Source organism: Astyanax mexicanus, chromosome 11, assembly GCF_023375975.1.
Source record: "Astyanax mexicanus isolate ESR-SI-001 chromosome 11, AstMex3_surface, whole genome shotgun sequence".
NCBI classification, from domain to species: domain Eukaryota; kingdom Metazoa; phylum Chordata; class Actinopteri; order Characiformes; family Acestrorhamphidae; genus Astyanax; species Astyanax mexicanus.
In genome coordinates, this window is record NC_064418.1 from 5,480,411 (window position 1) to 5,507,829 (window position 27,419).

At 36.8% G+C, this 27,419-nt stretch overlaps 2 protein-coding genes across 4 annotated transcripts; both read left to right on the forward strand.

The window, feature by feature from the left end:
- The first annotated feature begins 242 nt into the window (after positions 1–242).
- On the forward strand, positions 243–4,936 carry fundc1 (FUN14 domain containing 1). Its single transcript, XM_007227821.4, has 5 exons — positions 243–346; positions 2,453–2,609; positions 3,302–3,377; positions 3,475–3,603; positions 4,244–4,936. Exons 1-5 carry the CDS (start codon positions 328–330, stop codon positions 4,319–4,321), a joined length of 459 nt encoding a protein of 152 aa, XP_007227883.1. The 5' UTR covers positions 243–327; the 3' UTR covers positions 4,322–4,936.
- A 1,053-nt stretch (positions 4,937–5,989) lies between these two features.
- Positions 5,990–22,420, forward strand: efhc2 (EF-hand domain (C-terminal) containing 2). Of its 3 annotated transcripts, none has more exons than XM_007227822.4 (15): positions 5,990–6,144; positions 7,560–7,745; positions 7,834–7,984; positions 8,078–8,301; positions 8,403–8,654; positions 9,789–9,896; positions 10,689–10,827; positions 13,068–13,233; positions 14,330–14,472; positions 14,578–14,774; positions 15,467–15,600; positions 15,825–16,019; positions 18,885–18,977; positions 19,521–19,623; positions 22,180–22,420. In XM_007227822.4, exons 1-15 carry the CDS (start codon positions 6,103–6,105, stop codon positions 22,288–22,290), a joined length of 2,244 nt encoding a protein of 747 aa, XP_007227884.3. In that variant the 5' UTR covers positions 5,990–6,102; the 3' UTR covers positions 22,291–22,420. The 3 variants fall into 3 exon arrangements, with proteins under 3 accessions (XP_007227884.3, XP_049340517.1, XP_049340518.1); XM_049484560.1 differs by lacking the exon at positions 22,180–22,420 and adding an exon at positions 20,322–20,503; XM_049484561.1 differs by lacking the exon at positions 5,990–6,144 and adding an exon at positions 7,190–7,397.
- Positions 22,421–27,419: the final 4,999 nt, after the last annotated feature.

Genomic DNA, 27,419 nt, shown 5'->3' on the forward strand with positions numbered 1-27,419 from the left:
GATGTTCTAATATTTTGAAATGCAATAGTACAGCTACTCTTTTTACATATAGATATTAATACACGTATAAAAGGCTATTTGTTACTTTTGCCAGTATTTTAAACCAAACTACAGCAAGGGTAACATCCCCAGGGCATTTACGATAGTATAGACGAATTACATCCGATATAATTACATATTTATTTTACAATTACTCGCATTTATTAGCTAACGCTGTTTTAAATCTGTTTAAACACTGTGGTGGCGAATGTGCGATCAATGAAGGTGGAGTATTTGTGTAAGAGTGCAGGGAGGTGCGCATGCGCGACACTGCTGTAGCCTCGTAAAATGGCGGATCGTGGAGAAGGTAAACAGCTGCATTAAATTTCTGATTTAATCTTTTAGAAGGACTTTTAGACTCGAATAATTTAAGTTATGGGAAGAATAGTGTTTATGTTTGGACACAGGGGTGGACATGAAGCGTGTTATTAAACAGTCAGCTCGCTATACCTGTTTAATGTTAGCTGATGGACAGAGCTGTGTGTGTGTGTTCAGACCGGTGTTCTATCGAGTTGTGCCACCCTGTCAAACCGTGCTCCCCTAGTGTATATTTAACTTAAAAATGCACTATATTAGAGCATGTACCCTGTAAAAGTCCTAGTAGATGTTGGTTTAGTATATTTGGATTGCATGAATCACTGTATCATGGTAAAGTTATGGCAAGGAGAGGTCATTACAAACTGTTTTTGTAATAAAAAAAAGAATAATTATTAATTATTATTATTTTCTATTTACACTTTTGTGCAATGGCAGTGAGTCCAGTTGGTTTAATGCCCAAAAGACAGATTTATTATTAAAAAAAAACATGAGAAACCATCAAAAGATGTAAAGTAGCGCATGCGCAGTGCCTTTAGGTAACACCTATCGATGGGTAGCATAACTCGACAGAACACCCGGCGTTACGTGATAAACAGCAACACAGCTGCCTAAAACTGCAGTGGAAGATCTCAGTCAGGACATGGCCTCTTTATGAGCTTAATTTTAATTATTTTTTAGTTTTAAAAGCAGCGGTAGGAGTGTAAGAACACACGCTAACCTGCGTCTGTTATTATCACCTGGTCAGCATTCAGCATGACCTGCAGACAGTTCACAGTTAACCTAGCTTAAATTTGTAACTGTGCTTATTTTTGCTTAAATGTTCATAATCAGAAAATCAGAAAATGTGTAGTTCTTTATTTGCTCGTTGTGAAAAAAGTTAGTGCTTGTCTTTACTGTCACTCTTAACTGTCCGGGCCTGAATTCACAAAAAATCCCACAAAAGAAACTTGTCCTTATTTCTGTGCATGTATTTTCTTTTTTAAATGTTATTTCGAATATTTTATTTTTAACCATTTTCTCAATGCAAATTCTAATAAAACAATATGCTTTCATCTTAAACACTGACTGTGAGTTGGTCTGGATTATATGCCCAATTTATTTTAAAATATATTTTTTAATTTCGGTCAATACAAGGCACAGAGTGTTCCATCAGTCTAAAGTGCTGCCACTATTATTGGGAGATCGCTTGTTTGAATCCCTGTCATGCAGCTTGTCATCAGCTGCCAGAGCCCTGAGAGAGTAAAATTGGCCTTGCTCACCCTCCTGTTGTGGCATCACTAGTGATGGGGGATATACAGCCGAGTAGCAGCTAAAAGGGTGGAAAAATTAGGAGAAATGGGAAATATAAAAAAAAAGTACGATAAAATTGATTATTGACATAACCACGTCTCTTTGTGTATGTAATCACATGCTATGGTAAAAAATAATATATTGATAACATTTAAAGGAGAAACCCTGTGAGAACTGGAGACCTACCTCATAGTACTGTGTCTATAAATAGTGTTTTTAATAAACTGCCTGTGCACTTTTAAAGCTTTCAGTGTCTCATTTTAAATGTCAGGACCCTCAGAATTCTACCAATGAAGTATGGAGCAACTTTGAGCTTGTTTATGGTGTAAAAATAGTGGTTTCTTTGCATGGATAAGAAAAGTTTGTACTCTGTATCATGTTTAACTACACTCCAAGTTCGCTTCACACCGAATTTCTGGACCTGTATTTCCAAAATAACCTAAAATAGATTTTTGTTCCTAGAAGTCGTTCCTATTTCTGTATAATATTTTCAAAACAAGGTTCACTTCAAAAACATCAGAAGGTCAGTCTCTAGCGTGGTCCAGTTAAAATAGCTGTTTATTTATGCATAAGGAAAATAGTGGTACACATATTTTACCCAACAGTGTCGTTTTGTTTGAATTTTTTTGTTGAATTTTTTTCTATTTCTTCTTTACTTAATGTTTTTGAGTGCTTGATTTAAATCAGTTTTTTCTCCATTTTGCACATATTGAATTGGATCATGTAAAATGTTATCTTGCATTGTTTATTCTCCCCTATGTTATTCAAAGTCTTTCTAAAACTGTCCTGTTTCATCCATAAATAGAGGCAGAGAGTGAGGATGAATTGTACGAGGTGGTGGATATCACAGACTATGCCAGACGGCATCAGTGGTGGAGTCGAGTCTTTGGGAGCAATACAGGACCTATTGCTGAAAAGTACTCTGTGGCGACGCAGCTCATGATGGGGGGCATGACAGGCTGGTGAGTATAGATAGCTGGATGGAAGTTTGTGTAGTTTCAGATACAACCTCAAATCATTTGATTTATATTGTGGTTTTCTGCAGGCATGCTTTAAATAGAACAATAGAAGAGACTGTCTCTCTTTTTGGTTTGCCTTCTTGTGAAGAAGTCCTTAAGCAGCAGATACATTGTCCTGTCACAGTTTAATATACTGTATGTACACAAAAATTAATTGAGTGTATGAGCATAACTGCAAGTTAAACTTTACATGATATATTTTTGTTTTTGGATAAATTGTCCCAGAAATAATTGGGATAGTTTTCCTGAACTTTGATTAAGCCTAGAAGGAATACTAAGTCCAAAACTAAACTTAATGTCTGTCTAGGAAATTGCCAACTATTATGCCACTCATATGATGTTAATATATTAGCATACTATAGCAATTACACTTTTAATTATTAAGAAATATACTAACATTGAAATTAAAATCTAAAAAAATAATAATTTCCTAAATAAATGAAAGAAAAAGCCAAGAGCAACACACTGTCTCATGCATGTAAATGGGCAGACCCCACTAGATAAAACATAATGTGCAGAAATTATTAAGATTATGTTCATATATTGTACAGTAACGGTGGAATGTAATTATTGTAACAGTCAAATTGCTAAAATAACATCTCTTAAGTCTGTGTATGTTTTTGTGTCTGTTTTAGGTGTGCTGGATATCTCTTTCAGAAGGTTGGGAAAATTGCTGCAACTGCAGTTGGTGGAGGATTCTTATTGTTGCAAGTAAAGACAATGGCACATTTTTAAACAATGCAGAGCTAATTATAGAAATATTTGTCTTTGTTTGCATCAGAATCTTATTGTGAATCCTTTTTTTTAGATTGCCAATCACAGCGGCTATGTGGAGGTCGACTGGAAGAAAGTAAAGAAAGATGTTAATAAAGCGAAAAAGCACCTGAAGAAAAAGGCCAACAAAGCTGCTCCTGAGTTAAATTCCTTTATCGACGAGGTACATTTTCCACTGTTTTATGTAGGATCCAGGTGTACAGTTGGTGTAGGTCCAAAAGTTTGCAGACATCTGTATAAAAAAAAAAAGCTTCCAGATTTTGTTGGAACAGCCACATATGAGCCTAATATTAGAAAAGTGTGTGGAGTGATTGGACTGTGATGTGATTGAGTACTGTAATAGACCTTTGGGATGACTTGGAGCAGTGTTTGTAATCTGGAAATAATCATATAACATCATCATTATCTGTCCTCACTAATATTATTTTGGATGGATGAAATCAAATTCTTACAGAAAGGTTCCCAAGCCTTCCCGGAATAGGCTGTAGCCTATTAACTCTCAATGAATAACCTTTATTTTTTAGACTGAACACTTGATCAGCATGTGTCTACAAACCTACAAACACATAGAGTAGCTTATCTTATATGTGGTTTAATATTGATGCAGTGTTGTTAAAATGCATTTATGTATTGTGGATGCTCAGATAATAATAAAAAGCTGCAGATAATATTTTAGTTTTTTTTTGTTTTTACATTTTAAAAGCTTGTATTTGAAATAGAAATAAGCCATGTCTAAAAACACTAACTGCTTTATAATTTTGTACAATATGTTTGTTTTTCTGAAATCTTGACTTTCTTTACAGTCCACAGAATTTGTCAAGAGAAACATTGTTGTTTCAAGTGGATTCGTTGGAGGATTTCTGCTGGGTCTGGCATCCTAAATTCTGGATGAGTCTGCTGCATAAATGAACTCTGCCAATCCTGAGGCATTGTCCTCAGTGTTTATGTTCAATTGCTGTATCACAGGGGCACAACACTAAAAAAAAAAAAAAAAAAACAGATGGTTTTAAGACAAAGTTTGCACTAGAGGGTTGTGGCAGTGCCTGGACCTGGGTCTCTCTCTCTCTCTGTCTGTACAATGAGGAAAGAAATTTAAATATATCATGAAGTATATTATTAACACTACTTTAAGTTCATTACTGGAATGCTACAACATGTTTATTTTATATATATTGGTCAGTGTTGTTGTTAGCTGGAAAACTTAATGCCTGTACTTTATTAGTTACGTGAGCATATGTTAAAAAAATAGTTCTGTATTAAGCTGTGTATAGTAATTATGTTTTCAGTTATAATTTGCCTTTTTCACAGTGCTTAATTTTATTTTATTTGTATGCCTTTTTCATTTGTTGTTACACAGATGGTTTCTTGTAGTTTTAATTATGTTTGATGTGTTTTATTTATGTACTGTACTGTGCCAACTACTTTACTGGACACTTGAAACTTATATATGTTAACATAAAAGATGATCTCCTAATAAAAGAGGCATTATTTATCCATCTCGTGTTGGATTCACAAGTTTTCTTATTTAAAGTTTCCAAAGAAAACGACAGAACCCGTCAATAGTGTGAGGGACCCTTAGACATTTATGGAATGTTAATGCAGTCATGCAGTCATAACAAAGATAACGACTTGCTGTTGAGTTCAGTATGAGCAGCACAATCTGGACTGTTTTCAGCAGAAGTGTGGGAAGTATCTGTGGTCTACAGAGAAACAGCTACATTTTATAACTTCATTTTCTCAGCAAATGTGAACTTGCCTTGAATGAGAGATCTGGGGATAGATTTGCAAAAGGGTTACTTTAACCCTCTTCTTCTACAAGTGTGTAAGAATTGACAGCCTCTAATACTGCAACGTCTAATTACTAAGCTTGTCACAATAATTATTTTATTGTACAATATATGATCATAACCTCTATTTTTATTGGCCTCAATATTGGCTATTATGTTCACCTTACTAGAAGTAGCCTATTGATGTGAATAGAACATGTTCAAATATTAAAGTCACCATACTGTTACTGATCATCAGTAAATTTTGCATTTTATTTGGAAATCAAGGACCAGAGTCTGGAGGAAGAGCAGAGAGACACACAGTTCCATCTGCTTGAGGTGGTTTGGAGAGACATGTCATCTGCTGGCTTTGATCCACTGTGTTATATCAAGTCTGAAGTCAGTGCAGTTTTGTTTTCCCAGAAAATATTACAGCACTTCCTGCTTCCCTCTGCTACCGACAACTTTTATGGAGATGCGAATTTCATTTTCCAGCAGGACTTGGCACACTGTCCACACTGTCAAAAGTATCAACTGGTCCTATATAATATTCTAATTTTCTGAGACATTGATCATAGTCATAACAATAAAATTAATAAACGCTTAAAATAGATCACTCTGTGTGTAATACATCTATATAATATATGGATTTCACATTTTGAACTGAATTACTGAAACAAAGTAACTTTTCGACGATATTTTATGTTTTTAAGAGCCACTGGTTTAGTATGTGACACTTCAGGAAGACGGATCCGCTCCTCACGTGACCTGCTGTTGCCTAGCAACTCAAGCTTCAAACAGTGAGCCGGAGCTCGCGGGTCTCAGCCGCTGGATGAGGGACTGTTCAGGACTTTTATTAGTTTTATTAGTATTTTCTATCTATTTAGTGTATAAACATGCCTTTACCTCTGCTCCCCGGGAATTCCCTCAACAGAAACGTAAGAAAATATTACTGTAATTATGTATTTAACTAGCTTTATTAGCTAGAGTTAATTCTTGTTTATTCAGTCTGTTAATTAGTTAGTTAGTAGTTAGTTAAGCTAGTTAACGTTAACTAACAAGTTAACGTTAAATAGCTAGCTAGCTAGCTAGCTAATTTGAAGTTTACTGTTTGGAATGATTTCTGAACAATTAAAGTTAGCATTAGCTAGCTTTAGTTATCTCAACGGCTGTGGGATGTAACATTAACTAGCTAAGTTGCTAAAATCTATACTTCTCTGACTATTTTCTTGTTTAAATTCAAATTACTATTGGCTTTCCACTTTTTAAAAAGCAGTTCCACTCCAATTTTAAAATATAATAAAAATACAAACGTTCAAAATGACACTTAAAGGCTTTCTCATAGCTACAGTAACTTACCAGTCTAAAGTTTGGAACCACCTTAAAGGTCTCGTTCCATCCCTTTTTAATTCATTTTAAACAGTCTAGTTGTGGTCTCTAGTATGAATGAATGCCATGTGAGACTTTTTTTTGTGAAAACTTTTTTTTTTTTTTTGTCTATTTAGCCCTGTCTTTTAGTTTCCTTAGAGTACTGTAAGCACCTGGCCGAGAAAGCCCAGCGCAGTGCAAATTGAAAAGCGCTGCAAAAGCACAAAACACATCCATCAAAATTGCAACACAGGCGCAGCAAATAGAAAAACGCGCTGCAAATAGAAAAACGCGCTGCAAATAGAACCACAACACAACGGAAGTGAGTCACAACACAACGGAATTTTCCCGGGGGACCTTAAAAGATGCTGTACCAGCTGTATACAATGGACAATAAGTGGCAAACAAGCTTCTGAAAAGTAAGTTATGTTTATTACCTGTGATTACCACGGTTGTGTGCATATTATTAAAAGTTCTGCTTCACAAAACGCCTTGTTTGCCACTTATTGTCCTTTGTACACACAGTGAAGTCCGAGACGTTACTGAAGACGCAGCTTAGCTGGTACAGCATCTTTTAAGGTCCCCCGGGAAAATTCCGTTGTGTTGTGACTCACTTCCGTTGTGTTGTGGTCCTATTTGCAGCGCGTTTTTCTAGTTGCAGCGCGTTTTTCTAGTTGCAGCGCGTTTTTCTAGTTGCAGCGCGTTTTTCTAGTTGCTGCGCCTGTGTTGTAATTTTGATGGATGTGTTTTGTGCTTTTGCAGCGCTTTTCAATTTGCACTGCGTTGGGCTTTCTCGGCCACCGTAACCTCATACTACTGTGAAGTAAGTAAGTTAGAAGATAACTGTTCTCCAAAAGTAATGGAATTACAGATTTCACACAAATATATACGTATTAGCAGAATTTTTGCATAAATATGAATATTACATATTACATAACTCTTCAGACAGACCCAAGAGCCTAACCTGTTCTTTTTTATTTTATAGCTGGGAAAAGAAAAGTTTCACAAGTCTCAACATTTTGAATACTCAAAAGGAATACCATTAATGGTGGGCGCAAAAAAGCCTGGCATTGGAGGAGAACCGCTGCTCGGCCAGACGGCAAAACCTCAGTACTCATTGTTTCCAAAAGAACAAGGCAGTGGTCCTTCATGGTTAGCCTTCGACAAGCAGGTTTGTGATAAAAGAAAAACTCAAATTTTTATTACCAAGCAAGCTAAATGTACTGTGCGGACACTGGCATTTGTTATTTCTATTGCAGGTGCTTTGCTTTGATGCATATTTCCAAGAACCTATTACTCAGAGCAGAGAGGAAACATACAGAGTCAGAAAGTGCAAAATTTACTACTACTTGGAAAACGACACCATACAGGTTGTGGAGCCAATAATAAAAAACAGTGGCATGCAACACGGTAAAGCTTTCAAGATCTCCTAAGTAGCATAACATGTCTAACATGACAAATTAATAAGGTATGACACTCTCTTTGTTTTTTATCTCTTTCTAGGAACATTGATTTGCCGCCATCGCATTCCTCTCCCGGCTCCTAATGATGACCAGTTTTACAATATACAGCACTTTAATATCAACCAGGAGATTGAGTTCTACTCCAGAACCTACATGATTACAGACTGTGACCCTTTCACACGTAACTTTCTGAGGAAGATGGGGGTACGCATTAATTCCTCTGCTACAGCACCAGCAGATCCTTACACAACACTTCGTCAGGAGGTAAGCCAGTGAGTGGCTTGTGTCTGTAAAACAGATCCCAGCATAAATCATAATCGCGCACTAGCGCATAGCCTTCTAAACCCTGTGTTTTACCTACGCAGCTGGAGGACAGCATGAAGCCACGGCGCCCATATGAGAGGCAAGATACTTTAAAGCAGTTCCTGGAGCACGATCATAATGTCCTGCGATTTTACTGCTACTGGAATGATACCGAGAGCATGTTTGGTGACCCCAGAGAGCTGATCCTGCATTACTTTTTGGCTGATGATACCATAGAAATCCGAGAGGTTCTGTATCCAAACAGTGGGCGGGACACCGCCCCTAAATTTTTGAACAGGAGTAAAATTCCTAAGGTGTGTATAAAGCTGTGATTCTTGTTCTGCTACAGTAAATATTGATTTTTATAGTGTCAAAATGATTATACACATTGAAAGGTATAGGATATATATTAATATCTGTTCTTCCTGGAGCACAAGAAAAGGATTCTCTTGCCACCATGAAATGCTGAAAAGCCTTCTTTCATTTCTTCTGCTTGAATAAGCTTCTCCATCACCTATGCCACAGATTTATCTGGAGTGACGAGGCTGAAAGAGCGCCTGACTTCTATTTTCCCACTAAAGCACTCTTCTTGCTCTCTTTCCTAGTAGCTTTTCAGTTTTAATCCATTATAAAAACAAACTTGTTTAGTTTTTTTTTTTTTAGTTTTTCATCATATACACTCTTAAAGGTTACTAGGAACAATAAATTATTACACATTTAGACTAATATGGACAATATTGAGCTTTTGAGCTAATCATACAAAAGTGCTGTGTAATGCATGTGTAAGGCATGTGTAACGCAACATGTAGAGGTTCCTAATGGTGTCCGTCGATAATCCATTCCTTGCAGCTCAAATATTTGTGGAGATATTGCTGCAGGAGTAGAGTGATAGCATGTCAAATTGCAAGCTCTTGACTCAGCAACAATGTTGGGCAATTGGTTGCAGGATCTTAGTATTTGTTGTTGGGCTGTTGGCCTGTTGACCTGTAATCCACCCTGACCCACAATCTGAGTGGTAATTTGAGCTGCATCGCTTGAATTATTGCAGAACATCATTATAAACCTTTACTATTTCATGACTAGATGTCTTGGCTTGTTGTATTACACATGCATTTGTAGATCTACATTGTAGATACATGTGTAGATCTCAATCATTGAATGTTCCTGATAATCCTTATCTTTTCACTGAATAGCCTTACAATCAGACACTTCCTTCTAGGCGTAACTATTTCTTTGGTGATTAGAGTATATATTTGCCTATTTTCAGTTGCCATGCTGTCAAACTAAATGTCATCTTAAAGGTTGATGTGAATCCCCTGGTGTGAAATTAATTACACTGCCAGTTGCAAATTGCACTTGTCCTTCAACACTTACAGTAATTATTATCTCTGTTCAGCCTGCATTTTATGATTCAATACATTTATGTTCTGCTTGGTTCTCTTGAACAGAACGCTCCAACTCCGACACACCAGCCTGGAGAAGTTACAGGCCGCACTGTCCTCAATGTGATTGGACCAGTGGGACAAGGGAGTCGCTACATTTTGGACAGGCTCAATGTGAGTGAAGAGAGAGAGTAAAACAAAACAATTTTTGCTGTGTAGTTCATCTTTGGAATTTGTGTGTCATTACAACAACCCAGCTAAGACAGAGATATTTTTAAATGGTTTCAGGAAGGTTAGCCTCTAATGTTTTTCATGAATGTTCTGAAACTCTAAACTTTATGCATAAAATTATGCATAAGCTGTCTGAACCTGGAAGCTGGTAGCTAGCTAATTATTAAATATTGAAAAAAAGAATAAATATTGAATATATTGCATTTCTAAAATGTTAAAAGTCCATTGTGTATTGTAAGTATAAATAAAAAGAGTATTATCAGAACATAAAAAAAGACTTGATGCCTTGCTTTCCCCTCTGTCTCAGAAGGCAGTGGAGTGATGAAGGCCTCTGTAACCTAATCACAAAAACAAAAATCTGTCCATACATTGGCAAGGGATGGACAGTTCACTGCTTGATATGCGTGTTTCACTCAATAAATAGATGACTATATTATTGATCTTTGATCTGAGTGGATGTCTTTCTGCCTCAGAATCCTGTCTGAGTAGGCAGCATTTCTTATATTTCAGACACAGACATAATCACGCCTGGTACACAATGAAATGATTAAATATTGAAATAATATAAAATATTGAATATATTGCACTTTTGAAATGTTAAAAGCCCAAAGAACAAAGTTAAGTAACAGTGATTTAAAAACATCCATAACATTAAAAGAAATTTAGAAAATGTTCTACTATGCAAAAACTTTGCAAACTATGCAGTGAAACTTCTTTGCTATCTTCATGTCACAGACAGGAGCTGTGGAGGAGGAGTTCTACAAGGACTCTGACCTGACAATAGGAGGGGTCATCAACGTCTGGGGCCGGTCAGTGTTGATCTGTGACTGCGACAATTTCACCAAAGAGTACTATCGCTCCAAGTATGGCATCGGTAAGTATATGCATCTCCAAAATAGTGAATTTACAAGAGAAGGCGGCAAAAATGTTCTTAACTATGAATAGTAGTTAAAGGTAAAATATGAGTTTATTCCATTAGTATTAGCATTAGCAATTATATTGGTGTATTAGTCCTGAATTATTTACATAGAGTACACAGCAGTTGCATGGTTCAAACTATAGAGAAAAAAAATTAAACATGTCTCTATTATCATTTTTGTTATGTATTTTTGCATTACAATGTATTTTTTGATATGAGAGACCAATAATTTAGTTTTATTTTAGAACTGGATTTCAACTGCCATTCAACAAATGCAATGTCAATAAAATCTTAAATGAAATAAAATATTAAAACTACAAATATTAGTGACTTGCCTAGCTAATTAATTTGTACATCCAACTGATATTCAGATAGCTAATTCTAGCTAGCTAGCTGTTCAGAAATGATTTAATTTCAAACAGTAATCTACAAATTCATCAGCTAAGCATTTTATAGGTAACAGGTTATCTTCTTTAAATATATTCCTAGAATAAAATGTTAGATAAATGCATAAAAAATAATAATAATAGTCTTTAGTTTGGGACTACACTCTGCGGTTAAAATCTGCGTTTGGTAACTAACTACTCTATTCTAGATCAATGATGTGCATGCTTTATCTAAATTGGTCCACATGATGTCAGTAGTGAGTTTACATTGGTTGTAGTCAACGTGTTATTCTTATTTTTACCTTCTATTAACCTGTCACTAATGATAAACTATCACAAATGAAAACTTCCTGTTTAAAAAAAAACAGAGGAAAACTTCCTGCTCTGTGTGGCCTCCTAAAATCTGAAAAAAAAAAAAAGTTTCAAAGACTCATAAATCTCAGAAACTTAAGCCTCTGCCATCATACACTAATTCCTGAGGATCCCCACCACGGCTCTTTGGGATTACCAGGTGTTTGATTGACGCCGGAGACCAAAGGAGCATAACTGACTTACAACTCCAGCCTCCGCTGTAGGGAGACAGCAGATGAGGAATAGCCCTCCCAGAGTCTTTATCTTCAAAAGGCTGGACACGGGAGGAGAATGAGCTCCGTGCTAACAGTAACACAATACGGGTGCGCGTGCATTCGCCGGCTGCAGTGTTATGCTGACTGAGGAGCTGATTGCATTAGTTACAGATGAGTCTAATGGAGCCAGGGTGACACACACTGCTGATGGAGAACCTGTTTGTCTGTCAGGGGTTAAGGGTTACAGGCTGCATGTGTACCGATTGAAGAAATTAATATATAAAGTAATTTCTTCTTTATCTTTTCATGTGTGCTTGTGTAGTTTTCTTAAAAGGTTCATAAATAGAGGACATATATTATAAAATAGGTAGTTTTTGTCCCCCCTTAAAAAAACTTTGTAACTTTTAAAGAATCAGTCCCTAAAACTTTTCTTAGTTTAAATGTGTGTTAACATTTACTCAAAAATCTGTTAATAATTAAATTTCTGCATGATTAAATCTGATAATACCACAGTCTGTTCTGTGAGTGCCGTTATCAGCCAGTAATGCACTGTAACCAATGCTCTCCATGTATTACTCCGCTGCATACAGATAACCTAGCAACGATGCAGCGCTTACAAGCCAAACAGTGAAGCTACAAACAGAGCAACAATGGAACTATTTTAACTCGTGGAGTGTTTATAGCCAAATAGATCATATTTTCTCAACTCTTCTCAACTCAAAATCTTTCAATAAGCAGTGATAATGGAATATGCCAATATTACACATTATAGCGATCCCTCTTGTGTAATATTGCTTAATTAAGAACTCTGATAAAGAGAGCTGTAGAAACATAATTTTTTGTGCGTGTACAGTATCCTCTTAATTCGTAAAATGTATATAGTCTTAACCTTCTAGCTGATGTATGTTCATATTGTGTTATGTGTTTAAAAAAAACAGTGGCTTGAAATTTGGGTTTTTCCCCATTTAAACTCCAATTAATGAGAGTTTTCCCATTATAACTTAATGCTATCGTGTTGTTCAGATTACTGACTGTAGCAATCAGTTAATGAATTGCATGTAAACACAAACTCAGTCACTGGCTTCTTGAAAATCATAGCTAAGGGAATGTAAGTAACCTCACAGCTATGGTGTGCTTGCTTTTCCCCACCTGTTTTCAGAGATAGCTATATGCTATACATGCTTAATGCAATAAAAACCAATATATGTGTTTTTCTCTTTTTTCCCCCTGTTTGGCTTTGTAGAGGACTTCACCCCTGTACAATACAAGGTCCCTCCGCCCCCAAAACCAGCCAGAGAGATGCCTCCTTACACTGGCTTTGGATCTGAAGAGGACTCGCTCTGTTCCTGCCAGGGTCTGATACCCAAGGCGCCACAGAAAGACTTCAGGAAGCTGATGGAGAAAGACAGGTAAGCAGAGGCTAAATGTTCAGTGTGTTCCCTGAGGACTTTACAGAGCGTACTGCTCTACCTTTTATCACCATAAATATTAAAGCTAAACACAACAAACCAACCTCTCGCTGACCACCACACGATAGACCCGACAGGGGCTTAAGGTCCCTGTCTCTACTGCTCATGTCTTTCCACACTGGATGAGTGCTGTGAAGAACTGAAGGGAGGGTAAGTTTGTTCTGTTCAATATTTAATCAGTGGGAATATTAGCACTATTACATATCTCTAAACTGATATTGGATGATTATGTTTACTTTTGTGTCTTTTGACATTTTAGCATATGTTGCACACAGTCGATTTTACCACTTTTTGGCTTTTGTTTCTAATTTTTATCCCATTTTCTCCCTAATTTACAAGCTAAGTGCCTAACCCACTTATTAGACCCCTATTACTAGTGATGCCCTAACATCAGGAGGTGTTAAAGACTAGCACATGCCTCCTCCGACACATGTAAAGTCAGACTCCGCCTATTTTTGAACTGCTGCTGATGAGGCATTACCGAGTAGCATCACAGCGCACTCTGAGGAAAGCGCAGCAACTCGGTTCCGATACACCAGCTCACAGATGCTTTGTGCTGATCCACATCACCCTTTAGAGTGATGTGGGGAGAGAGCGCCACCTACCCACCCAGAGAGAGAGCAAGGACAATTGTGCTCTCTCAGGGCTCCGGCAGCCGATGGCAAACTGCATGAAGGGGATTCAAACCAGTGATATCCTGATCATAGTGGCAACATTTAGCCCGCTGGATCACTCAGAGCCCGGCAATTTTTTAATAAATGATTTTTTTTTTTGACAATTTTCAACTTTCTTCCCTTTTCTTGATGCATCTGTGATGCATCAGGTGAGTTCTTGTAATCAGCCTTCCTTTGGCTTCATCCGAGGCTTTAGGATGTAGTTAGTAGAAACTTTTGAAGCAGCGTTTTTTTCTGTTCTTTTCTACATATTGGAAAATTAACGTCTGTGCCAAGAATCTATATTGTACCAGTGCAGAGATTTGGTAGAGATTTATTAAATAGTTCTCTTTGTCTTTTATTTTCTCCCCTCTGTACTGCAGGCAGGGTCTGGAGAGCAATGTGCTCAGATTTGTTGCGAAAATCTTGACAAATAATGCCGTTAACAACGAACGCACCTTTATCATTTCCTTCTACCTGGGCGATGACACTATCGCAATGTTTGAACCCACACAGAGGAACACAGGTATGCCATTTATGTCATTTATTTATTTTCAGAATTATTTATGGAAACAACTGCACAACTACTTAGGCAGAAAGAATAAACTCTTAAATATAATATTTCTTCCAGGAGTGCTTGGTGGCAAGTTCTTGGAGAGAAGCCGGGTGAAGAAACCAGGGCAGGAGCTCTATAAGAGTGAGATGTCTGAGTGCTACATGGCTCAGGACCTGTATGTGGGAGCCAGACTCTGCATAAGTAACCAGCTCTTCCAGCTAGTGGATGCTGATGAGTATGCTTTCAACTATATGGAGCAGCATGCAGAAGAGGTTAGTCTCAGCACTCAGTCTTAACTTTAGTTTTTTCATTTAATCTACCTGTCTCTACATGTACTCTTCTCTTCTCTTCTCTTCTCATTTCCTTTTTATTCTCCATACTCTTACATTGAGTTATTCTTAATACGCCTCTTCTCACTTTCTTTTCTTTTTATATTTTCCTCTCTTCTTTTCCATACTCTATACTCTATACGCTTTACTCTGCTTTTCTCCACTTTATTCTTCTCCTAATGTCTCCTCACTATGTTTTGTCTTCTCTACACTTCTCCCCTTCTCTATTTTTTTGTATACTTTTCTATGTTCTTTGCTAATCCTTTCCTCATTTCTCCTCTCTTCTCATCTCTTCTCTTCTCTCCTCTTCTCCTAACCTTTATTTACTTTTCTAATGTTATGTATTCCACCTTTCATTTCTCTCCTATATACTTTACTCTTGTACTAACCGCTTTTTCTCTTATTTCTTCTTCTTTTCACCTCCTTTATTTTATCTTTCTTAGTCTGCGGTTACTCTTCTCCAACAACGAACATGAATAACTATGGCAACACCCCAATATTTTGTTTACAGTTCTGCATAGCTTACAATGAAGTCATCAAATGTTGCACAGCCTTTACTAATAATTTCTGCAGCTGTAAAATACCTTTTAATTACTGTCATTCACAGAGGCTCTTTGGTCATTTTTCTTGTCTAGTTCCCCAGGGCCAACATTGGCATCATCCTGAGCAAGTTAAAATCCATCCATGCAGAGAAGCAGAAGGAGATCAAACACTTCCTGGCAAACAGTGACCCAGGAAACACCGGTCTCATTCCTTACGAGTCCTTCAGGTAAGTAGCATTAGGAGAACATACAGAATTAACTGATTGCAGGCATGAGGAACGGACATGCTGGATTCCCAACATAGAACAAACATCTTTCATTTAACCTTATCCAATCCCACTTAATCCGCCAGCCCCTCCACCCAAGTGAAAACACAGCACGTTCTCACCGGACTGCATGTCAAAGGCTGCTTAGTGTGATTGAGCAGCTGAGTGGTTGTGTGTCTCTGCAGGTCTCTGTTGGCAGATACGGGCTGTCAGCTGTCGGAGCATGAGATCATAACGTTGGGCCGTACCTACTCACTGCGAGAGCAGCCTGAACCTATTGTAGGCTTCATGCTGGCTGTGGCTCAGGACCACCTGAAGAAGAAACTATTTGATAACTTCCCAGACCTGCTCCGAGCTTTCACCCATGAGGATCGGGACAGGTAGAGTCTGTGTGTTGTATCTGTGTCTTGTCTTACACCTTTAAATTGATGTTAGAGCAGGGTTTCCCAAACTTTTACAACTCATGGCCCACTTAACTGACTACAATACTTTCTGCAGCCCACTCGAAAATATAATCAGCCATTTGAAAATAAATCTAAAATAAAGCACAACAATGAATGTAGAACATGAGATTAATTGATAGAATTGAATTGCTTTAGGCTCTTTTGTTGTGAAAGAGCTTATTTTTGTATTCATTTTTATTATTTATCCATGATGCTTAAAATTCATACAATAAGATAGAAAAACGTACACTAGGTCTGTCACAAATCATTACATTTTGATTTATCATTCAATATATATTGACACAACCTCAATAATTTTGCTTATTGAGGAGAACTCATTAATCTAAATAATTATTTTTTGAGAAAATATATGTTCCAAAATAGGCCTGTCAGTTGTTTTTGGTAGACAAAATAGATTTTTTTTTCCCATTTGTGAAAACATATTAACATAAATGAGCTGGTAAACAGTTGTTTTATTGTATTTATGTTTTATTTATTTAAATATCTTTATATTTCAAATTCTATAATCTGGTTATTCTTAATCATTTAAAGTTTATTGTTATTTCAAATGTTTTTATAATTAATAATAATGTGTAATTGCATTAATATGCTATTGTATTATCATATATGATATGTGTAAATATCAATGTTATATAGGTATTGGTATTTATATTGCTAATCCACCAGCTTGCTTTTTCTGTCACGTGACTGTACTATGCCAAACTTATCAACAATTCAACTTGATGTAAATGCAATGTTTTATTTTTGCAAATACTAAACATAATGTCAGTCACAACCTAAATTATGTATATTGGAATATCTGTATATATTAGAAGATTTTATTTTTTATTTTTTCTTACCAAAGTCCCCTGGAAGTACCACTGCGACCCACCGGGGGGCTATGGTCCACAAGTTGAAAACCACTTTGTTAAGAGTATGTTTATCATAAAATATTCACACAATATAAAAATAAGCCAGTGTTTAAAAATCAATGTAGAAAAAATGGAAGAAAATGAAGTAAACAGAGATATGAGAGTTATTAATGGCGATTGTGTAACGCAGTATAATCACAAGAGTCACAAGATCATCAGATAAGTGCAAAATAATTCTGCATTACAGGAATGGATATTTTCGTACAGAACTGCAGATGTTTCTGTCTTTCTTGAAAGGCACAAGCGCAGGTATTCTCAGAGTCACCCAGGCATTCAGGTTGAACACAAACACTCAGTCTGAGGCTGAGCAGCCATCAGTCTGCAGCCCCCGCGGCTCCAGATTGAGGAGCTACGATTAGTTCCAGCGCTTCAAGTGAAGCATTAGAACCAGATGATCCCTGCAGACTTGGGGCATGTAGCAGAGAAGGAAAATAGATGACTGAGAACACCAATGGGTCAATCTGCATGCCCCGGTTGTGTGGCTTTCTGGAAAACCTAGTTATTTTCAGATTTTTCTAGATGTCTAAAAGTAAGTAATGAAGTTGGTACTGTGTGCCTGTGGCTGTTTTCACTTGTCATAGTAAAAAAAAGACACAGTCTACAGTTGTATAGTATTGGACTGTTGACTTTTGGGATTTTGTCAGTTTGCGTTTAATGGCTATCAATAGATCTGCTTGTGAAAATAGTTATATTTATATAGACAGTGGATTGGAAAAAGTTCATGTCAACAAAATGTATCAGTCTCAGTGTAATAGACAGAAGATTTAGAATAAAAAAAGAAACAAAACAAAATACATAAAGAAACATATTTGTAGATTTACATCTATAACTACAGTACAGGCCAAAAGTTTCTTTTTCAATGCGATTTTTTATTTTCATGACTATTTACATTGTAGATTCTCACTGAAGGCATCAAAACTATGAATGAACACGTGGCGTTTTATGTTTTATAAAAAAAGGTGAAATAACTAAAAAAAAAAAAAACCCTTTGCTCTGATTACAGTTTTTTTTTTACACTTTTGGCATTCTCTCAATGAGCTTCAAGAGGTAGAGTCACCTGAAATGGTTTTCCAACAGTCTTGAAGGAAGGAGTTCCCAGAGGTGTTTAGCACCTGTTGCCCTCTTTACCTTCACTCTGCGCTCCAGCTCACCCCAAACCATCTCGATTGTTAACCATCTCAATTTTTGTTAAGTAAAAAACTCCACATGTGTTCATTCATAGTTTTGATGTCTTCAGTGAGAATCTACAATGTAAATAGTCATGAAAATAAAGAAAACGCATTGAAAAAGAGAAAGTGTGTCCAAACTTTTGGTCTGTACTGTAAACACAGACATACCAAAAATTAATGGGATAGCAGTTTGTAAATTGTTCATGAAGTGTTACCTCATTGGACAGCTTGGGACCACCACACGTGCTGTGAATTATCGTAGTTTGAGTGAGGCGGAGGCCTGATAGTAGGTGCCAGATGGATGGCATTTAACAATTCACACTTCACAGTGATTTGTGTGTGCCGTGTACCAGGAATACTGGTAATGTACATTATACATTACCAGAGAACATTACCATCCTCAGTGGACAGTGCAGTGGGTGGTAATGCTTGTGACTGGAGGCGTCTTGCTAGAATTTGTTCATGTGAACAGACAAGCCATGTTTTACTATACCGGTAAATATAAACACCCATATTCGGCTCAGTGCAATGTTCTTTAACTTCCATGAGATAATGCAAATTCATGGGTCACTATTTTATATTCACAGTGCAACGATATTTTGCATGTCAGTGTATACCTAACTACATATAAAATTAATCTACAGTAAATCCTTATATCTATATCTTTCTTGTATTTTACTCCTTTATATGCTGCATTAAAGAACTGGACATCTTTCAGCTAAAGAAGCTCGGACCATCTGTAAAGCCTTCCGCCTGCCACTGGCTGATGACCTTCTCAGAGCCCTTCTGCAGAAGTAAGTTCTTTTATTAATTTTATTAATCGTTTATTTTAATCTCCAAGTTAGAGTGTATCCTCAATTCTCTTTAGGTTTTTAATCTCAAATGTATCTGTAACACTTTATAATAACGTTCATTAATATATGTTCAACTACTGTATATAGTAAAATTAAATGTATAGTTCAAGTAAATGTGAACAAAGCATTAGTTCACCAGAATTAAAATATTAACAAACCTTTACACATGGCACTTAATCAGCATGTTTATTTATATTTATATTTAGAAATGCTAACAAATCATAAGCTCATCAGAATTTTGTACACTAAATTACTAGTAATAAGAATTTTAAACCTGGCAAATGTTTATCAATTGTAGTTTATGTTGCCAAATTTTTTCATTAGTTTTTACAAATATATTGCTAATTAATTAATTAATTAAAATGTGAAAAAATAATAGTTATTAATCGTTAGTTATAATATTGTTACATTAATGAAAGTTATTATAAAGTGCTACCAATGTATCATATACAATTTCCTGTTCATCCTGCTTTTAATGTCCAGATTTGCAAACGAGTCTGGGAATATTGATTACAACGCTTTCCTCTCGGGAATCAACTGGAGAGAGAATCCTTCCCCGCCACTTCTACCAGATGATGCCATAAAGGTGAGTCAACATGTTTGTCATCATCAGACATTACTTACACCCTAATACAGCTGAAGAAACCTGAGAATCTAGAATTAAAAGTAGTTCATAAACAGGAAAGTAAGTCTTTAATGAACGTATTACTCTACCCACATCCAGTGCCTCTTTCTATGCTTCTGCCTTTGTCTGCCATCATTAGCAGACACAGCCACACACACGCTCAGAGCAGAGAAACGGAGAGCGTGTTTGGAAAAGTGGGCCAGGTGGCAGAGTTCCAGGCCTTGGCCCGAACCCTACCGCAGAGTATTCAAGCACCTCCAAGCCTCACCTCATTTAAATCAGCCTTGAGAAAAAAAAAACACTCAAGATCTGCTCAAAAGTGGACCCTTTCTTGCAGCACTTTAATTTAGCGTGCCGTGCCACAAAACAGCCTAAGCAGAACCATCTGCCTCTGGGTTCACGCAATGAGAGGAGGAGAGGGAGGGCACAGGACAGGTTTTCACCAGCAGATGGGGCTTTTGATCGTTTTATTTGTTTTGTCTTAATCATAGAGACAATACATCAGACTCCTTATTGCAGTAGTGCATTACTGGTCAACTAGTGCATTCTGTTTGCTTTGCTTTGAATTGTGCTGTTTTTCTTTTCTTTGCTTTGCTTGAATGCTCTTTTGTTGCATCTCTTCTGCTTTATTTCTGACTGTGACTATTACTGGTTTCCAGCCTTTCTGTTCTATGCTGCCTAAGCCTAAACTAGAAGGCCACACAAAGGTGAATTACTCTGCCGTTATCAAAGAACTCTTTGGAGATGCAGAAGAGGAGTGAGATCATCATCTTCATCATCGCCGACTTCATGTCACGCTTCCCCAGCTCATCTTATAAATAAAACTGACCTGATGCATGTAGATCAAGATCTAGATTCTTTTTTCATTGATCTTTCTTTTCTTTTCTCTGTTCCTCTGATTAGGCTTAATTAGCCACAATTCCACACCATTTCCTCGCCTTTTTTGTTTGTCTGTGTTATTTCTTATCGTCTTATATTAGTCATTCCGTAAAATCAGAAATCTAATATGAAGTATCACTGCTGATTTAGATTATCTGTTATCAAGAAATCTCTCGTGCCTCTTGGTTATTGTGAATATTTGTGCACAGTGTGCATAATAATATTTTAATAAAGTCCATGTGTATCAAAGTAATACTCCAGAATGTTTCAACTTAATCTCAGCTAGCATCGCGCAGCAACCTGCAAAATGTGGATCATATGAGGGATCAAATATTTGGGCTAAAAATCTGCCAATACTGTTACATACTGTAGGCCAATTTCTATCTCTGTATCTACAGCTCTACTTTTAGCATTGAAGTAGGCTAATAAAAAAAAGTAGTAAATTAGTACGAAAAAGCTGAAATTTCTGCATAAAGCTCTGCTGTGGTGTGAAATTTTCATAAATAAGTCTTCAGTATGGATCTAGTAAGGATAATTGATTGATTGATTGATTGATTGATTGATTGATTGATTCAATTTTCTTGTTCTGCATCAGAAGTTCGTGGTTACAAGCAAACTAAAAACAATAAAATAAATACACTAAACAATTAAAAATTAATAATTTGACCAAAATTATTAAAAAGTAATAGCTTGCGAAATATGGCTGATTGTTTTATTAGGATATAGATCATATATATTATATCAGTATAAGATAATATAGATAATATGTACAGTATTGTACAAATGTTTTAGGCACCTGTGGGAATTTCAGTAAAGATAAAGCTTCTTATCTGTGAAATAAGTGTTTATTAGCTCAGTAAAACACCAACTTAGCATTACAATAAATACAAACAGATTTTTTTCAAAAAGCAGTGCAACTTTTACAGCCCTGTTTTCCTTTAAAACAATGAAAACATCTCCTAATCTCTCCTCCTCATCTGAGTTTAATAGAGTAATTTCTAGTTCTTATCATATTAATCAACACCTGGTTTGGTAAATTTGGTAAATTTGGTAAATCAGGTAAGCTGACAAACGGAACTGAACATAATATACACATGCTGGCTGAGGGGAGGAGCATCCAGGAGAAATCTAGAATGTCTAAACTTTGTTCTTCAGCTCGGCTCACAGGATAAAACAGAATTAGTTAAAAATGAGAATTCCTTGGTACGTTTTACTGTTTTTTTATGTTTATTTGCATCTGTTCAAATCATATGTGGTGCTTTTTTCAGGTAAAAACAGTGTAATTTGCTTTGCTGCCTTAAACTTTTGCACAGTACTGTATATACTATATTATAAAGAATATTACTTCAGTTTCAGCACCTGTATAGTTGGTTTCCATTATATGTGTTTCTTAAAAAACAATTTTAGAGCATTTTCTCTTCCACTAAGCCCAAGAAAACGCATCTAAATTGTTTTCTTTGGCAAACAGCTATGTGCTACAGATGCAGAAGGGATTAGGAGGAAAGCCGCTGAAGTCTCTCATTAATGAATTGATATGTATTAGCTGTGACAGAAACACAAGCAAGAATGTATGTTCTGTCAACCCCAGTCCATGTAGAATGCTGAACTGTTTAAACTTTGTCCTGCTATTACTTGCAGTGTGATGTAGACTGGAGCGGAGAAGCTGTAGGCCCTGCAGTAACAGCCGTCAACTACTCTCTGTTACTGGATGATGTCTTTGGCAGTGCTGGCAACAGTGAGAGCAGCTGAGAGGTACTGAGATCACCTCTCTCTCCCTCAAACACACCAGCATTAACTTCGGAGAACATGCCTGCTGTATGTATTTTCACAAACAGAAAAAAAGAAAACGTTCAAATAAATTCATACATCTGTCGCATTACATTTGTGCCGTGTTTTTCTGTTACGTAGCGTTTAATTGACCCTTAGATACGTAAATCAAATCCATGCTGGACTCTCTTGGACATGCCTTATGAACCCAGGGGCCAAACAGGACGCTGTAAAAGATACAAGCATTTAAACTAAAACATGTTTCATAGTCAGGCTCACAGTTTGCCGCAAAGTATGGAAAAACGTCTTGTATAATGAGACAAAATGCCAGATTCCTACGAAAGAAATTATCCCAGAAAAGTAAGAAAAGCTAGCCGCTCTACAGCCTTGAGGCTCTGAAACAAACGACGTCTTGATCGGAACGACTGGCACGCCACATCTTGCTCAAACCAGTGCACCCCAATCTGGCAACTCGCTTGATTATAAAAGAAATGAAGGAAGGTTGAATGTGCTGCAATCAGAGCCCCAGTAATCAAGAGCTGATCTGCAGACCAGACAGGTGGAGCACACCATTACATCATTCAGATATCCACAGCCTGAAGCTTTCATGTTTCCTAAAATTCAACAGAATACAACAAATACATATATAATAATTCTCTTGTTTAACAAAAACAAATGCTGCAAAATGGTGTGCATATTTAATACATATTTAACCTTTTAAGGGAAATACCTCTGGTTTTTAGAGAAATACATAATTTTCTTATTAACATGTATTCACAGTTATTCAGAGAGGATGATGTGAAATGCTTTATTCTATCATTCGTGCAATAATCAAATCCATAGCCAATCATATAACAGCACTGCAATGCCTACATGCATGCAAATATGCACCAGCAGCTGCAGATAATGTTCACAAGGGAAAAATGCATGTAAAAATGAGTTGATTGCAAAGATCCATTTTTATAACATACCCACCAATCTTCATATGCAGGGGTTTGTTCCAATTTGTTGCTTCTTCACTATTTTTTGTTTTTCTAAAAAAAAAATGAGTTACCTGAGAATGAGCATTACTCACAGCAAATCCGAAATGCAATCATGTTGGTCTGTTTCTGATAAACATAATAATAGATAAATGGGTCCCTGTAAGATTTTTTTCCTCTGCAGGGAGTTGCAAATGTATTCAGTGCAAATATAGCTATTTTATTTGTAATCCAAATCAATCAGAGAATTTAGTTTACAGAAGTTTATAATGTAATGTAAAACACTGTTAAAATGGGTATTATTTTGTACCACAACCTCTTTTTTCATCAGAAGGTTTCTGTGTTCTACAGTCAGACCACATTCACAGCACTGGCTGTTGTAAGTCTGCTGCTCAAACTGATCTTCCTTAAGTCGTTTGATTTCCTGAATATTAACTAAATAAACCAGAAATAGTCCAGTTGCTCGAGGTTGGAGTTGAATCTCAGCTGCATTACCTGACAGGATTTAAACTGTTTTCTTTACATGATACACAGTAATTAATTTCTCATGATTGTACCTACAGTCACTTGTTTCTGTTATGGCTATGGCTTTGCTTTAATTGCTGTTTACTGCAGTCTTTTAAATCTCATAAAGTTTCTACACAGGAAAAGAAAGCGATAATAAATGTGCTGTTTTTAGCTGCAGTGCTGATATGTGAACTTGTTTACAAATGAATGTATGTTCCCAAGTCATGAAACGTATGGTGGGGTATGGGGGTCAGATAATAAAAAAGCTATGAAGTTATAATTTTTCCCTACAAAGAGGTGTACTGTTTTACTACCTGAAAACAATTTTACAGATAATTTAAAGAACCTGATAAAACGATTATACAATTATTTCAAGATGTCTTCTGCTGTGGTATATGTTTTTTTACTTCTCATAATACTTTCTGCATTTGTCTATAAAGAACCATAAATGCCTAAAACCATGAAGACGAATTGTATCATACTACTACTTTTTTTTTTTTTTTACTAGCGATGATGTGCAGTGCTGTTATCTTGTGTTCTGAAATTGGGGTTGGTAACACTGTCCTGACTTTCCGGGTAGGAAGTCCAGCTTGTGGGGTGTTCCAGTTGACATTTCCTTCTCTTTGGAACTTGGCGATTCTGAGTTTAAATGAAATGCAGCATTAGCAGTGAGAGATAAATATCTGTTTGTGTTTGAAGTGCCTCAAGTGTCACCTCTACAGACCCGTTAATCTCCTCCCTAAAAGTGAGGTAACGACAGTGGCAAGTGTTTGTTTTTTTAGGCTGACGTGCAAACTGCCTAGGGGGCCTTTGAGAAGTAAGCATGTGTGTGTGAGCAAAGTGAATTTGTCCCCACATTAAGCTACTTTTTAGACCAGTCGAATGAGTTGTTTAAAAAAGGCCAGTATTTTCCTACTAGAACAGTGCGGTACGTTATAGTAATCTGTGTGGTTTGTGACCTCCTAATCTGTTAACTTTCATTTCCCCAGTCCCATTTCCACACTCAGGGTTGCCAGGTATAGACAACAGTGTTTTGCAGCCATAGAAATGGGCGAGCTGGATATTTTTATGCTGAACAGGTAATCACTAAGCTTTAGTAAGGTTGCTTACCATAGCTAGGTAATTTACCACCACCATTAGCATAGTAGAAACAGGCATTTTGGAGACTGAGACATATATGCTAACTTGCCAGTGTGTCAATCTGGTGAGCTTTACATCCTATCCTTAATTTTCCTTTGGTTTATTAAAAAAAAAAGCAAAAACTTACTTGTGGACCCTGAATGAATGAGAACGCACTACTAGAAGCTGTCCTGCTTATGGGACCACACATCTCGAAAACTGCTATTTTTTAAATTAATAATCTACATATTCCAAGTTAACTACTTTCGCCAAAAACTATTTTTTTTCACAGTGTAGTATTATTATTATTATTCCGATAACTGTGCAAAATACATTCTGAGATATCGGACTGTACCGAGTATACACAGGTCACAAACAGTGATCCTCGGGGATCATAGTGACATTGCCTTAGTCTGCTGGACCACTCAGAGCCCCCACACATCAAGTCAACTCTTGAAGCATCCCTTGTAATGTGGGAGTAACACATCTGGGTATTTGTGACATTTCCCGAGTCCAAAAGAACACAAGAAGGCAGATCGAGAAACAGCTTAAGAGACTGGAAAGCACTGATACCATAGCTGACCTTTCAAGCAGATATGAGCCAATGAAAAAAGTTGGCAACACTAGTGCTAGCTGACAGCAGCACGCACATGCTAGCAACATTTTAGCAACACATTAGCGCTAAGTGTCTCTGGTACATAAAAAATCATACTGTAGGACAAATTTTAAACATTGTATACTGAATTAACTGTCAGCACTTCTCCACAGAATAAAAAAAAAAAATCAGGAAACTACATGTAAATTGTCATTTATTGATGAACTTCATCATATACTGTTCTTTAGGGAAATAAAAATAGTACTCCTGTGTTGTGGCTTAAAGAGCCCTCTTTACATCTTTCTTTTTTTATATCTGTGTGTATGTGCCTTTTTAGCAGCTGCCTGAAACATTTATCATAGGAGCTCTGCCTTTTATATTTTGCTGAAAGGTTTTATAGTCAATAAATGTCTTCAATAGTCTGTTATCCTGTCATTAAGAGGGAGGAAAATGCACGGCAAAGGCCAATCTGTGACAGGCCACTAGAAATGGATTATTTCAGGACAGCACGTCCTCCAACAATAGGAATTATAATGGATTTTTTTTGTTTTGTTTTATTTAAAAAATCCATTATTATATATGAATCATATTCCTGACCTCTGAGCTATGCAGTACTGGAAAAGAGATTGTGTGTATTTATTTTTTTCGTCTTCAGTTGCTAGACAGAGATACTTCTGAAGATTTCTGGGAAAATGTACTGGCACAGTATCGAATGAAACCTTTCTACGTTTCTCTTCTCTGTATCTTTGTGCTCGTGATCTTTGACACACTTTGGAAAGCTTTTCCTGAACGCTAGCCTCCCTCACACCTTCTACGCTCTACACACTGTTTTACTGTTTTAGTCCACCTCACCTTTCTATGGCTTAACACAATCCAAATTTGTGTTCACGCATGCATTTGTTTTCTCAGGAAAATGGTAGGAGCGCTTGTTCAGATATGTTTCCTGGCCCTCTCGCTCTGTACCTGGTACAGTAATCAATGAGCAGTTGTCTTTGGCTGGAAGAGCCCTGAACATTATTTTAGATGGTAAAATGAAGAAACGTTATTCTATACTGGCTGTAAATTAGAGCAGTGGGACTACTTTCATGAAGCTTGGCATTCCCCGTGGAAGTCATTCTGGAAGGTGCTGAGGCTGTTTTTTCCCACTCCGCTCACTGTTTGCGTATAAATCACTTCAAATTATGAGACCTTTCTTTTTCTACATGAAGCCTGAAACGAGACTCGAAACTGATCACTCAGAATGAAGACTCAATGTGTCTCCAGCCCATCAGTCTCAATTTGCCGTTGCTGTTCTTCACCCGGGAAGCTGGCAAGCCTGATACCTCAAAGGCCGCCTTCTGTTGTGGGTTAGAGGAACATGAAAGCCGGCTTCAGCCTGATGGACGGCCAGGGTGAGGATGGGTTTAACTCTTTCATCAAAGGCAGAGGACGGGGCTCAGGAGGAAAGATGTATGACTGAAAACTTTTAGAGCCTGACATGGTCTTCCACCTGCTTTAACCTGAGGCAGACTCTCCAGCTCATGTGATTGCAGTTCACTAAAAAATGTGGAGTAGGATTTACTTAAAAAAACAGCAACTTTAACAAGCATACATTCAAGTAATATTTACTAATAATTCGGTAACACTTTAAAATAAGACTATCTTTATAAAGGGTTTATAAATGGTTTACAATGAGTTCATTAATGCTTACTAATTAGGTTGTAAATGCCTTAAAAAGCATTGATAATCAGTTATAACACATACGCAAGAAGGGCAACAATATAGATGGCTGTGGGTTTACTATTTGGCAAACAACAGGTCATTGTTGCCCTTTCTATGTATTTGTATGATTATTAATGATTTTTAAGGCGTTGGCAACCTAATCAATTATATTTAATAAACTTATGTATAAACCATTTATAAACCCTTTA